The following is a 15,740-nucleotide window of genomic DNA, read 5'->3' as shown; positions in this document are numbered from 1 at the left end:
TGGGCATAATTGCTAAAGAATGAAGCCGTTGGCATATACTTAAAAAATATTAGTTAATTAATATATTTTTAAAAAATTAATTATATTTTAACCTCATATACAAGGTAACAGAGTTCTTCCTAGGAATAAAAAAAGACAGGTAGCTTCCTCACAGAAAAAAGCACTTTGAGTGTTTAAAGGGCCCTCACTTAGCACTATAAAGTTTTAAATTACTCTTCTATACTATTTTGTGTGTATGTTTCAAAGTGTAATTCTCATCAAAATGTGAGAAAAATTTTAAGCAAAAAATAAAGGCAAGCTAAAAGACAATCTCTGTGCATCCATTTTTTTCAGCAAAAAAAAAAAAGAAGTAAAAAAATTGATAATTGGTCAACAAAGCAAAACATTTTTCTGTAATTTAAACTGAAAATTATGAGAAAATGAACATTTTAAAGGTAAATTTTTTTAAAAAAAAGTATTTATTTATAATATAATTTTAAAATCACTTAAAAAATTCATTAATATAGCACCCCACCCCTGAAAAAAGAGAAACCTATAAAAATTGAACCAGTTGAGAATAATCCTAACAAATTAAATATTTGTAATAGAACCAGAATTAAATTTTTTAACGCTTGTAATTTTACCAGTCTATAATTATTAATTAAACAATGAATTAATTTTTTTTAATGGAATATGAATGAAAAAGCATTGTTTTTAAGGGATTGGGTTTGATTTTTTCAAAAACGTGAAAGACGGCACATATTTAGGGATTAAAAGGCAGGTACGGCGAGCCGCCAAGCACATATTGTAATTCTCAAGTATGTATTGAGATATAGAAATGTAAAAATTGGTATAGTTTTGTTGTTTAATGTGCCTTTTGTCATTTTAAAGTTGATAATTCTTTATATTAGATAATAGTGTTACAACATGGAAGAAGGAAAAGATACTGCAAATAAAGAAAGAAAAGATGCTGCAAATAAAGAAGGAAGAGATACTGCTAATAAAGAAAGAGAAAAGAGACGTCATACACTGGATCAAAAGAGCCATACTTTTTTATTTATTAAAAGTATTTTAGATCCAGGTAATTATATATTTTATTAATTTGATGGTACTTTATCTTTCGATAGACTTTTCTTTGCATTCTTGTATATCTCTTCCTTGGAACTAGAAGGACTAATGTTCAGCTTCAATTACATATTACCAAGGAACTCGAAACTAAAGCCATCGTCTCAGTTGGGTAAAAATTCACATTATAACTTACCTACTTTATAGGTGTAATGCCCATTATTCTATTAATGGCCTGTTCACTGATGAAGATAAAATGCCATTTGTCGTGATTAAAGCATTTAAACACATGCATCGTTTTTTTTTTTTTTTTTTAAATCACAATAAACTATTAGAAAAGTACTAATTATTTAATCGAAAAACATCCTACTAGTTATTTTTTTAAGATTTTTGCAGTCATTCCAGTGATAAAGAAATTAAAACTAATTAAAAAAGTGCATTTATTATAGTTATACTTTGATGCAATCCTGTAGCGGAATTAACTGAATCAATCAGCAGCACTATCTTTGTAAGTTTAAATTAGTCGGTAATTTTGTTTTATTATATATTAAATAAAATTTGCATATATTAGGAAGGATTTATAATTTTATTGATATTCCTGCTTCCCTGGTAAAAAAATAATTTGTCCTGATATATCTGATTTTTGTGTGGGTTCCGAACATCTCATTTTCTAAGAATACAAATGTGGATTATTAAAAAATAGATTTAATGAATCAAAATATGTGAATCTTTGATCCAACATCTTTTGAATTTAATTAATATTTCTGGTAGTGATTTCAAAATTCAACAGTTCCAATATAGAGACCATCTACATTTTATATACAGTCAAACCTCATTAACGTCAATTTGAAGGGGGAAGGAAATTTTTTTGATGAAAATTGTACAATACACAGACATTTTATATTATCTATATCTATTATCTATTTGCATTTTCTGATCTATTATGAATAGAATCTTGTAATGTATGTAAATTAATGTATATTTCATTTCGAAAAAAGTTTTCATTTTGTGCTTCATGTTAAGTTAATAAGTTCTGCAGCCAATTACTTTAAAAAATTAAATAAAGTTATAAAAGAAAAAAAATATTAGAGTTCAAACAAAATTCAAAAAGTGTACTTACATTTTGTGCTCTATTTTATTTTAATTCCATAGAAGCAATTAAAAAACCCTAGGTTTGCCCTGGCCTTCTAGAGAGTTTCTTCATGTCATTCTCGTTGTTGCCAGTTCAATATATTGATTGTTTTAAAATCTGCATTAATGAAGACTAGCTATCAAAATTTTGTATATTCTCTAGCTCAGATACTAATTAGTTTATGCTTGAATATTCAACATTTTAAGTGTTTGTCTAGTTGTATTTAAACGGCCACTGTGTCCCACGATTTGCATTCTGTTTAACTTTATTAATTTTATTACATCAATAGCATTATAAACAAATAAAACCTGATTATGTTAAAACACATACAACTCTAAACATGTATATCTTTCAGGTGGAAGACGTGAGCAGAAGAAATCAGTTCCAGCTGCAGATAACACAAAAGTTTCTTCAGAAGACACCCGTGGTAATAGCTATGCAACAGTGGGGAGTTCTAAAGAAGATGTCCCTCATTCTGATAGGCCTAGAAACTGGAGTGACACTGGTAAATCTGGTTTAATTACAATAAAAAATGAAACGAGCTTACAAGAAAGCAACTCATCTATGGAACTAAATAGACGTGTTCTTTATTCTGAGACAAATCATAGTACCACAGATTTGCCTAGAAATTTAAATAGAGCTGATAGGTCTGATGTAATAGCTACAAAAAATGAACCTAATTTATTAGAAAACTGCTCATCTAATGAAATAAAGAGGCATGATGGTTTTCATAAGCAAGTCACTGAGAGAGGTGAACAAACTAAAACTGTTCATGGGAATGAATTCAATAGAAAAAGTTTTAAGGATAAATATTCAATGGAACAAAAAGTAAAAAACGTGTGCCTAGGCCGATCTAAAAGTTTTGTGGATGAAAAAGAAAATAGTCATTATAGAACTCCAGATTTCAACAGATCAAATAGTTCTAACCAAAAAAATCCATCTTACAGTCATTCCTCCTCTGTAAGGTCAACTGAAAATAAATTAGTTAAAAATTATCATTGTAGTGATGCTTCTAAATTGAATGACTTTCATTCTAAACGTATGCACAAAAATAACCCAAAGAGAGATAGTTCTGAACAATTTAAAAATTCACAAGATTGTCAGTCTGTCCAAAAAAACACTGAGAGATTTAAGGAATTTAATGCTAGGAATCGAAATTTCTTTAGATCTAAGAGTGAAGGACCAGATTTTTCGACAAAGGAATCTGCTTTTCAAGAATGTCTAAGTGTAAGTAAAAATTCTGGAAATGTCTCTGCTCCTAGAAAATCTTGTCATCATAATGAAGAACCTGATGAATCCATATTATTTTCATCTGTAAACAGTGAATCAAACTCTGAAATTAATAATGAGTTTAAATTCAAAAATTGTCATTCAAAAAGTGTGAGCTATAATATGTCGAGAAGTAAGGCTGATGAAACATTTGATTATAATTTTAGAATTAAACCTGATGGTCTTAAAACTCCAAAAAGAAATATAAAAAAGGAAAACAATAAAATTGTTGTTTCTGTTTCAACTAACAGTCCTTTCATTAGTGAAGAGGTCAAGGTTAGTGATGAAGGTGATTTTTCTAATTACCTTAAAGAAAAAGATACGTCTACTGCTAATGTGCTTGAAAATTCAGATAAACCCCAGGAAATAGATTTTAATGACTGTCCAGAAGATATATCACAATCAAAAGATGAGTTTTTTCAGCCTGATAATTCTTTTAGCATTCCACCACCACATCCTCGGAATAATGGGGACAATTGTTGTTCTCCAGGGCAAACTAGTGGCTACATTTCAATTGGCGAATTAGTAAGAAATTTTTTGGTTTCATCATTGCTTTTTTATTTCAGCATTGCTTTATTTCATCATTGCTACTAGGTTGCCACAGGTCCTATAAATTTATAATAGTGGTAGTAAATTGACATTGTAGGAGCTTAGATTTTTAAAACTCGTTTAGAGCTCTGAATATGCAAATTTCACCTCCCTATCCTCGGAATTATGGGGACAATTGTTGTTCTCTTGGGAAAACTAGTGGCTACTATTCAATCTAGTGGCTACTATTAGTAAGAATTTTTTTTTGTTTCATCATTGCTGTTAAGAATTATTTTGGCAGAATTTTTTTTATCTGCCTGCGACAAAACTCTCTAGCGCTAATACCTTTCTGAATGATGTTTTTAATAATATTAAACATCTATGTTACTAATTTAAAATCACAAAAGCGCTGTGTTTACAAAAAAAAAGAAATTTTTTTTTTTTAATTGAACATGTAATAATTTATTATTCTAATATTATGGTTGATAATTTCGCAAAAATTATTTCCTTCTTCGCATTTTGTAAATAATCATCACAATATAGAAAATAATTAAAAATCATGAAATCCTTAGTAGTAATAAAGATCGACGACGAAATCACACAAATCAAACTCTTCAAATGCGTGTTTCCTTTCAAGATAAGTTGTTGTAATTAATAATATATAAAAAATATAGGATTTAAAAACTATAAAGAAATCAATAGCAATAAGTGCCAAAAATTCAATAGAATTATAGCCTTAAAAAGTAAATACTCAAATGCACTATGCAAATTTTCCATATCGTTTGAAATACATCGGATATTTAAAATCTATGTGAAAATCAATATCAATAACTGCCGAAAATACAATCAAAACATTACATCAATGTACGATACCACAGCGTAAATTGAGCGTGTCAAAAACTGATTATCTAAATTCATGATTCAAATATTATGTGTAAATTTCTGTCGAAAAGGAAAGTAATTTTTTTTTACTTTTCAAAAGAAAAATCTTTCTGCAAGATCTTTGTAACATTCTGCGACAATGTCGCCGTGTTGTTGCCATTCTGCCATATACTGTCATTTAGGGGTGCACAATCTCTAATTTTCAATTGTCAATATGTGGTCACTGCCTTCTGATCAGATAGTAATTGGGGGAAAAAGCTACATAACTAGCATAAGAAAATTATAAAATAAGAAGTACCAAATTCAAAATAATCAAATCTTGAAATATGGAGGGTAATTCAAGGTGTCAAAAGCATTATACCAGGGGTCCCCAACCTTATGCCCGCGGGCACCATGGCGCCCGTCGGTCGGTCTAGGGGATCTTCATAATGACATTATCCTCAAAACTATTATATCAGATGAGAAATTCTGGAATATAGTTGACAGAAATAAATTCAAATTCCATTCTTAAAAAGAGCAGCATATAAAGTAAAGTCGTTTTTTGGTTCATTATACTTGTGTGAATCATTGCTTTCAAAAATAAATATCATAAAATCGAATCAGAATAGAATAAAATCAATATAGATCCCGACTCTTACAGATAAACACCTTGACGATTGCTTGCAAGCAGGAATTCATTGCTTGCAAGCAGGCATCATACTCACCCAATTATGTAACTCTGGCTAGCAAAATGCAATACCAAAGATCACACTGACTGTATTTTATATATTTTATAAATAATTTTTATACTTCACATGTTTTGAAAGCAATTTAGTAATAATTTATTTTGCCCAAGAATATTATTATTAAATTATATTCCTATGTTAAATTAATTTTAAAAATTAAGTTTTTTGTGCATTATATGTAGTGTGTATTATTACCTATGTCTATCAACTATGAATTTATCTTACAAAAATAAATGGTGCCCGCCATTCGGCCGATATTCTGGTATTTGCTCTTAGGTACAAAAAGGTTGGGGACCCCTGCTTTATACCTTTGACGTGTTGATTTTCTTTTAAATTTAACTAAAAAAATGTTTGAAGCAAATTTTGTTCAAAGATATACTTTAAAATTAAAGATGTTAATAATTTATATAGAGTATTAAAATATTTGGATGCAAAATTTGAAAATGTACTCTAATCATTAAAAAAGAGAAAGTATGTAGTATATCTTGTAAATTTTCATTAAAAAATAAAATAATTTTTTTTAAAGGAAACACTTGAAGGTGAAGTTCATTGTAGCCCTGAAAGAATAAATGAAATCACTTCGTATTTAAAAGAAATTCAAGCGGAACAATCTAAATCATTTGAAATGGCAGGACAAGTGCTTAAGGATATTAATAAAGTTGTAAGATATCATTTTCGAGGTTTGTAAATTATTCATTTTGTGATTACATGTGGTTATTTAAGTTCAGTGCATTCTCATATTCTATTGTTTTTTATTCTTTGGGGAAAATATTACAATAAACTATATAAAATAATTCTTATAACTTTTTAGTATTTACTTGTTATCAACTTGATAACTATTTTTTATTAATAATAACTGCTTAATGCTATTTATTGATTCACACAAATGATTAATATTGTGTTTGAAAAGTATGTAATTTAATTAATATCAGTTAAAAATTTGAAAAAAATTTTTCAGTAAAATCTTGGAAAATTATCTGCATTATTAGTAAAATTTTTTTTGTGAATTAGAATAAATTGTTCTATACAATTAAATATTATATTGAAAATTTATTATGTGCTAGCTAATGCTACAATAAGCTGTTGCATATTATCTTTTATGTTTTAATTTTTTCTTTTATGTTTTCTCATTCAGGGGATAATGTCATTATTTATGGCTCTTATTTAAGCAATCTTGCAACAATATCATCCAACATCAATTTGGCAATCCAAACTAACCAACCTCCTAAAAATACCTACCTTGCGGAACTGAGAAAATTTATGCACCAAAGTAAGTTTTATTTTTGTTCATTATCTTAAGCTGAGCTCTGATTAATGCTTATTCAAATATGATAGATCAAGTAATTGCTTGTGTTCAGTGTATTTGATTAGATAATTAGTTCAAGAACATTAATTGCTGCCTTGTCTTTTTATGACTTGTGATTTATTACATGTGGTAAAATATGGAACATCTAATTTAGAAAGTTTGTGGATACTATTTATTGTGGGCAAAATACCAAAGATGATATTAATTTTGCAGACAAGCAGAGCATGATATTAGATTTTGCAGACAGCAATAGAGAGTATTAGTTTTTGTCAACAACAATAAGTAACTCTAAGTTTTAGTAATCAACTTATAGTCCCAGGGACTCAGCTGTAAGGCATAACCATGGAGGTTTCATAACAGTTGTATGGCACAGTAGAATGTCTGCTTCTTCAGCCCTCCACATCATAGCTTTGTCAGACATCTTTGCCCAGTCAGCAGATCACTAATAATTCCATGTTTAACAGTTTCTCCTGTTACATGAATTAATGATACAAGATAAATCAAGCAAAGTAAGAGAGTCCATCTATTATATATATCCATCTAAGTATATATATCAAAGACTAAATTATATACTATTAATGTCACAAAAATTACATTATAAATAATGAACTTAATTTGATGTAAACTTATGCAAATTAATTAATATTAAAAAATCTGATCTCCAGCCTAAGACTCATCTAATGACATGTGGTAAGGTTGTCACAAAAGGTAAACAAAGACTTGAATTGTCTTGTTGAAAATAAAATCACCTACTGAAAGAAATGCATTACGTGTTTGACGTAGAAAATTGTATCTGTACCAGCGAACTTCAGTTTTTGTTATTACTTTTATTAATGTACAAATTAGAAAATAATAATATGAATCCAAAAGTGTTACTGAAATTAATTTGATCCTGTGCTAGTATTCTTTTTTTCTTTTTTGTCGTATGCCTGTTTAGACAGTGGGGGTGCGATTGTTCCTGTTTTTCTGTGGCGCCATCTATGTTCAGGAATTCAACTTCTGCCACGCCATTCACACAACCACAACCCGTTTATAGGGTGGGTCACATTCAGACAAAGCGGAGGAAGGACATAGAACACACACAGAGAGAAAGAAGCATCCATGCCTTGCCCGGGATTCGAACCCAGGACCTTTCTGATGCAAGGACAGTTCCTTGCCCCCTACACAGGCCGGTCAGCGCTAGTATTCTATCAGAACCATTTACAATGTCTTGATATCGATTATTGTGAACTCGTTTTGCTAGAGAGATAGGGAATGTATTGTATCATTCTGCTCGTTTACAAACATAATTTTATGAATTGTGCTTTTATTTAGAGAGTTGATGTACTTGAATTGAAATTGAAGCTGCCTTAAACTTTCGTGTCAACTTTATTGTGTTAATGTATTAAATGGAAAATGATGGTAGGAATCCAAAAATAATACTGAAATAAAATTACTTGGAGTTGATACTAGTATTCCAAATAATTTAATTGCAGCAATTTAGATGATAGTAAATTTTTTTCATGAGTGATAAAAGTGTTTGTAATCTATTTATAATTAATTATCACAAATAAAAATTTATTTTTTAGACTTTATTTTGGAGATTTAAGATAAAAATAAAGATCATTTTTATCTTTTTTACAAGTTTGTAGTCCTAAAGTTCATATTAATAAAATTAAGCAAAATGTATATCTTTCATTCAGTATATATTTGTTCAAACTACTGGGTAAGTTAAGCAGTAATTAACTACTAAATTCGGTATTAAATTATAATGAATTATTTTTAGAGAATGTACGAGGCCACAAAATTTTGCCGAGTTCGGATACACTGTGAAAATTTAATTGTTTGCCTGGCTGGTTCTGGGTATTCGGTAAAATTTGGATTAATCACCAAGTTGGATATTATAACATTTATGCAAAACAATATGAATGTTGTATAATCCTCTATCGAACAAAAATTTACAAGCTATAATACTGAAGAAATTTTTTGTGAGACTTTATAAATAAAAACATGTTTTTAATTTAAGATTCCTTTAAAACTAAATTCAAGGAAAAAAATGTTTCTAAATAAATTAGGGAAGACTTTTCAGATTTAGAATGATTAATACAAAACTTTGTTCTCTGGAGGAGACATCTGCTAATAGTAGATTTTGTAATTACTTTTTCAAATGATTCACATAAATTTTCAATATAATGAAGCTTCTGTTCAATGCATGATTTTTTATAAAATGATGGTACATTGAATGGTGGTATATTGAAAATGATGAATGTTTTAATTATCAAGGTTTAATTTTTTAATCATCCAGTAAATATAAACATAATTTATATTCAATGAGATCTTATCTACCTTAAACAATCTTTAAAACTTTTCGATACTCATTGAGAAATTTATCTAATAACTAGTTTTGATATGAATACTCATTTAATGATTTTGCTGCCTCTATTCTTTATCCATGTCCTTGTAATTTTGAACCCCTAACATATAAAGTAACTCCTAGATCAAACAACCAACAAGGCACAAATTAGCATTAATGAAAAACTTTTCCTGTGAAGCTAATGAATATTTACATTACATGAGAAAAACCACAAACGCATAACACAATTGGCCCAACGGTACAAGAACTTTATCCTGGCTGGATATCAAGGTTTCCCTGGATTAAATTTCTTCTCAAGAGTAAAATATGTTGTCCCTAAACCAGTTATTTCAGCTTCGTTATATATTAAGAAACTGGTGGCTGGGTACTAAGGTAAAATCTGGCTGGGTACTGTGGAATTGCTGGTTACCCAGTATTATTATTATGAACTAATTATTATTCATTTATTAATCTTTGTAATAATTAGTTTAAACTTATTGATGTGTTGTCAACCTTATTCTTAAAATTTATAATTTTTTTTTTTTTTTTTTTTTAAGAAATGGAAGACACAAGATATGAGGACAGCCAATATTATGTTGATCCTTTTGAACCTGATCCTAATCCTAAAAAATCTAAAATTTATTTTTCGGATTCTGAATTTGGAATACAATGTGAACTAGTATATGAACGGAGTAAAGTTAGAAACTATAGAGAACTGAATTTTGTACTGAGAAATTTGTGTTTGCTTGATAAAAGAGTCAAGACTATCATAATTGCTGCCCGTGTTTTTGCTGAAGTAAGTATATCAAACTTTAGGTTTTTATATTTACACTTTATGCAATTAGTGTTTTTCAATCAGATATATCAAACCTGTGGTATTAGAACCAGAAGAGAAACCTTAAGCTTTCTGACTTGGCATTTTAAACTGCCTTAAATATTAATTAAAATATAAAAGAAAAGAAGCTAACTGATAAATTTTTTTTAGCCATTCTCTATCGCAGTAAGTTAGTGGACTGATTCAGCCTTTCCCTGAGTATTGTAATTGTTATTATTTCTAAATTGAAGTTTGTTTTATAGCAATGGGTTGCTGTGAAAGGCATTTTCTTACAAATTCACTTAAATTGGGGGAAAAAATCGATGTTTCTCTAAATGTTTATCTACTTCATATTATTATCTATCTTTTCTGGTGTAAAACTCAAAATTGGCGGTGCATACCTATTCTTAATTAAAGAAGCAATTACCATATAATTTATTGTGATTCATAATTCTTAAAAAAATTCACATTGCCGTAACGTCTAATTATATTGGAAAATGGTAATATAGTGATGAGCTACACTTTTTCAAATGGACCATTTTTACTTCAAACTGTTTCTTAATATTGTCTTTAGATAAGTACTTTACAATTTTTCTATAATTTGCTCTAGACAACAGCAAAATACACCAAAATCTCTTATTGTTATTATGGAAATTGTAGTGTTTTTCATATAACTTACACTAATTATCAATTTAAATGTGCGGCTTTTCATTGTATTTCTCAGGCTCTTCAATTACTTATTAATAATATATTAAGGTTTCTTATGTTTTAATAATATCTACAAAAAGTGTATGAAAAAATTAAAATATATGGGTTAACTAAAATACAATATAAAGTTTAAGCTACTTCAAACATTTCAAGATGAGCAAGGAATTATCCATCAATTTATTTTTATAATTATCTATCATGTTATATTATATTGAATTGATTAAAGTAGCACACTGTTTGTTATGAATCTATTATTATTCGATTATTTAATTATATGGTATTATGTATTATAAACTATTAAAAAATGAACAAGGAATATATTTTATCCTTATGAGTTATTTACTAATTTCCTCTTCAGCATATGCTTTTTATTTATTTATTTTTCCTTGATTTATTTATTGACTACCGTTAATAACATTGACACATAAGAAAAGATGGCTTCTAGCACAGGTGGCGAGCTAGGGCAGCTGTCTAGGACATCTAAAATTTTGGGTTGCTAGAACTCAGTTTAATTAATGATTTCCTTCAAGTTGATTAAATATTACAATAGAACATTCTTCTTCATTGTATCTTATTTTTACGTTTGTAATATTTTGCACTTGTAACTATATTTGTATCTATTAATTTGTATATTTTTTCTCTCAAAATTTCAACCTGTCTTGTAGAAAGACATGTTTTTAGTTTTATAGATCTCCTCTGTTCATAGTATACAAATTAGAAATTAAAAATAAAAAGCATACCTGAACTTAAATTATATTTTAGAGCAGTACATGCCCCTATGGGATATAAGTGAGGGATCATATGCTGGCATAGAACAAAATTGAACCAATAATTTAATGTAATAGAGCAACTTATTTTAAAAATAACTTCAATGCATGATTTCAGAGCTGGGATAGCCTGGTTGGTAGGGCACTCGGCCCATGTACAAGAGGTCGTGGGTTCGATGCCCACCGAATGAAGACTCTCCTTGTAGTAAATGGTGACTGATTCATATTAAATCTGTCGAACCACAAAGTCCTCCATGTTCTCCTTACAAATCATTCCTCTGGGCGTATTGATCCAGGTGTTCCCTTGTCTTCTGGATTGGTTCAAAATTACAAGGCTGCATAGTTGAACTTCAGTAGACGCAAAATTGGGTCGATTATTTAATGGCGGTTATAAAATAAAATTTTGAAAAATGCATGATTTCATACTTTTAAAAAAAGTGATTAAATTAATTTAATAATTACTTCAATTATTGATAAGGTAAGATAAAATTTTAAAATGATTTTGATCATGCTTATAGAAAGGTTAAATTTTTAATATGTATTGCATCCAGCTTGCACCGACCACTATGCTGATGTAAAATATCCTCAGTGGTTGACAGATCACGGGTTTGAGTCCCTTTGTCGTCAGGCTAACTGTGGGGTTTTTTGTGGTTTCCCTCTCCACGTAACTCAAATGTGGGTTAGTTCAATCAAAAAATCCTCCACAAAGGCAAATTTTTCCCAATACTTATACCAGGAGTTCCCTTGTCTTCTGGATTGGGTTCAAAATTACAAGAGTACGAAGTTGAATATTAGTAGTCATAAACCCAAAATTGGGTCAGCTGTTCCATGACAGTTATAAAATAAAATAGTTTAAGTAAGTATAAATAGTGGTTTAAAAAAATCTTTAGATTAAGATTTATATACATATTTTTTACTTCACACTAAATGTAAGTGCTTATATTATTTCCAATTTTGAATTTCTCTTTTTGACTTACAGGATTATGCATGATGTATCAAAACTTATTTCTAGTACAATTGCTGTTATTTTATTTCTGCAATATTGGCAGGTATGAGATAATGTGTCCAGGTGTACCCAGTTTGAAGTACTATAAAAATCATTGTGTCGAACCAAAAGCAGACAAATTATAAAAAAGTTGTGTTGAAAATTCAAAAGTTGGGCAGCATATTGTTTATTTAGATATTGTGAACAGCATACCCTTTAACAATTACAGAATTTCCGTAGTTTCCGAACACGTGCTTCTTAGGGGCAGCTAAAATGTTGTATTAGTGTTTTTATAAATTAGATTTTATAGAATTTTAGTTACCAATACATATAAATTATTTATTTGAACAGTTATATAAAAGGACAGACATATGAATGCTTATGTTTGGAAGCTCTGATAAACATTTAAAAAAATTCTATTTGTTTAAAATTATTTACTCTTTAGTTTATTACCACTAGATATAAATATTTTGGCCAAATCTCAAATGGAGGGTATGAAACTGTTTATTAAATTCTATGTGCATGTTTTAAATAATTGTTTTCTCATTGTTTTGAAAAGTAATTACAAATTTATTTTCATAGGAGAGTGCTTTGCATGATGCAAAATATGGAAGATTACATGTTGTGTGCTTTGCTCTTATGGTAGTATATTTTCTGCAACAGCTAGAACCTCCAGTGCTACCTATTGTTGATATAACCTGTAAAAATATGGTAATTGTTTTCTCCTATACAATAATTTTTGTTATTCTAAGAAAATCCATTTTACATAAATTTTATTTTAAATTTTTAACAACATTTCATAGTGACATCAGTAGATGCTCCAAGTGGAGATGTATAAATTGGTAAATATGAAAATGGGATTTGCCTGGTTACTTTACAATAAAATATTTATCAAACTTTTATAATGCACATGAATGAATTGATTTATTTCAGTATATAAAGTAAATATGTTTTTAGAATATTTATAAAAACTTCTTAAATCACCATACATCAAAAAGTAGAGTTACACAAACAGGAAGAAATCTTCCTTTGATTCAGTTATTTGGTGGCGTTATTTGGAGCAGTACCATATCTTATTAGAAGCTAAGAATAAGCTAAAGTGGTGGGGAGTCAGCTTATAATCTAATCTGTTACCTTCAAAAATTTCCATGTAAAAAATCGTTGACAACCGTTGATGAATCATTAGCTAAATACTGAAAAACAGCACATACTAAAAAATACAGCACTAAAGAAATGGTAATTGTTTTCTCCTATACGATAATTTTTGTTATTCTGAGAAAATCCATTTTACATGAATTTTATTTTAAATTTTTAACAACATTTCATAGTGACATCAGTAGATGCTCCAATTGGTAAATATGAAAAGGTTACTTTACAATAAAACATTTATCAAACTTTATTAATACACATGAATGAATTTATTTATTTCAGCATATAAAGTAAATATGTTTTTAGAATATGTATAAAAACTTCTTAAATCACCATACATCGAAAAGTAGAGTTGCACAAACAGGAAGAAGTCTTCCTTTGATTCAGTTATTTGGAGAAGTACCATATCTTATTGAAAGCTAAAGTGGTGGGGAGTCTGCTTATAATCTTATCTGTTACATTCAAAATTTCCATGTGAAAAATCGTTGACAACCGATGATGAATCATTAGCTAAATACTGAAAAACAGCACATACAAAACTTAAAAATTGCTAAAATAACAGTTGAAAATAAAAGGAAATATTGCACAGCCATTCTTTTTTTACCTCTCATTTTTCAACTTAAAAGCAGCAAAAAAAAAAAAAAAAAACAGTAAAAGGCAGATGTGCTAGCTTCAGATTTCAGACAGCTTTTGCTGTTAACATCTGTTTTGTCTAGGCTTTTTGCCAAGTTGGATTGCTGATAGCGTCAATCCAGATGGGTAAATTGAAAAGCTGTTAACGAAGATGGGGGAAAACAAAAGTTGGAAGTAAAATCTAATCGGTGGAATTTTAAATAGATTTTTATTTCAGAAGAAAGGTAAACAGATAAACTAAATGGGCTGTTCTATCCAAAAATGAAGTTGAAAATTATTCACAAAGATAGTGTCTTATTTTATTTTACATCATATTATATAGGAGTTTTGAATTTTCGGAAAATTTTCCAAGAAAAGATGACTCTTAGTTTATACACGAATGGGCTTATATTCTTAAATATGCTATATTCAATGAAAAATGTAATTTAATGTCTTTCTCCCTATGATCAATAGCAACTGTTTCATAGATACTTTTTAATTAAACTTTGATCGAACATGTCAGGAAGGTCTTCTGGCTCCCATAGATCTGATTTTTTTTAAAAGGTGAATATAAAATTACTAATATGTTATCCTGTACATGAGTCGGTCGACTTGTGCATAGCAGCATTTTATGTTGCACAATTATTAAACAAATAATTTTATTGAATTTCAGATTTTCTTTCTCAAAAAGATTATCTGCTTTAAAATAACAAATGCTTTCTACTCAACTGAAAATTTATGAAAACCTAAAAATTAATATTTCTCAACAAGTTTCCTTGGTTATTCTTAAAAACAAATTGAATGCTTTATGAAGAAAATATTTTACGATATTTATTAGAAATACAGAAAAAGCGACTGGGCAGTATTTTATTGTATTCTCAACCCCTAATGTAAAAAGGTCCTTTCTTTGGCACATGGTGTCTTAGGAAATTTTTATAAGTGTTCTATGTGTTCAATACCAGTTTTCTTCCTACATCTCAATATACATTATTGACTCTTTAAGGATAAAAGTATAAGGATTTCAAAAATTATTGATATCTTCTCTATGCTCTAAATTTTGTTTTATCTATTTATTTTTTTAAGTATGATGTTTTATCCTCCATGATTTAGGATGGGTTTAATTCGCTGAACTCTGTATTGCACTTCCTTTGTGTCCTATTGTCTCACTTTGTAATTTTTAATATATCTATTTTATAATGAAAGTCTTTTCAAACTTCCAGGAAATAAAACATAAGAATTCAGCTAGCCTTGGTGAACTTTGGTTAGAATTTCTCAAATTTTACAGTCAAACATTTGACTGGGAAAAAGATGTTATATGCATCACATCAGCATCAAAAGTTACCAAAAAAGAAAAAAACTGGAGGAATCATCTTATTGCTATCGAAGGTTTGTATTTTTGAAGTTTTCTTAAAGACTCTACTTTACATCCAAATATGTATGTGTATATATACATACATATGTATACATACATATGTATAAGTATGTAT

General features: G+C 28.8%; 1 protein-coding gene across 4 annotated transcripts in view; it reads left to right on the top strand.

Annotated features, from left to right (window-relative positions):
* Positions 1 to 15,740, top strand: part of LOC107447369 (terminal uridylyltransferase 4) — a 94,965-nt gene that overhangs the window by 38,347 nt on the left and 40,878 nt on the right. For all 4 annotated transcript variants that reach the window (XM_016062259.3, XM_016062261.3, XM_043040574.2 and 1 more), the window contains exons 2-8: positions 891 to 1,060; positions 2,532 to 3,970; positions 6,107 to 6,260; positions 6,716 to 6,850; positions 9,776 to 10,014; positions 13,075 to 13,203; positions 15,474 to 15,639. In XM_016062259.3, the coding sequence (XP_015917745.1) occupies positions 907 to 1,060; positions 2,532 to 3,970; positions 6,107 to 6,260; positions 6,716 to 6,850; positions 9,776 to 10,014; positions 13,075 to 13,203; positions 15,474 to 15,639 (2,416 nt within the window). In that variant the 5' untranslated portion in view covers positions 891 to 906. The remainder of the gene's footprint in view (positions 1 to 890; positions 1,061 to 2,531; positions 3,971 to 6,106; positions 6,261 to 6,715; positions 6,851 to 9,775; positions 10,015 to 13,074; positions 13,204 to 15,473; positions 15,640 to 15,740) is intronic.

This window comes from Parasteatoda tepidariorum, chromosome 8 (assembly GCF_043381705.1).
Source record: "Parasteatoda tepidariorum isolate YZ-2023 chromosome 8, CAS_Ptep_4.0, whole genome shotgun sequence".
In the NCBI taxonomy this organism is placed as follows: Eukaryota; Metazoa; Arthropoda; class Arachnida; order Araneae; family Theridiidae; genus Parasteatoda; species Parasteatoda tepidariorum.
This window is presented reverse-complemented; position numbering and strand designations above follow the sequence as displayed.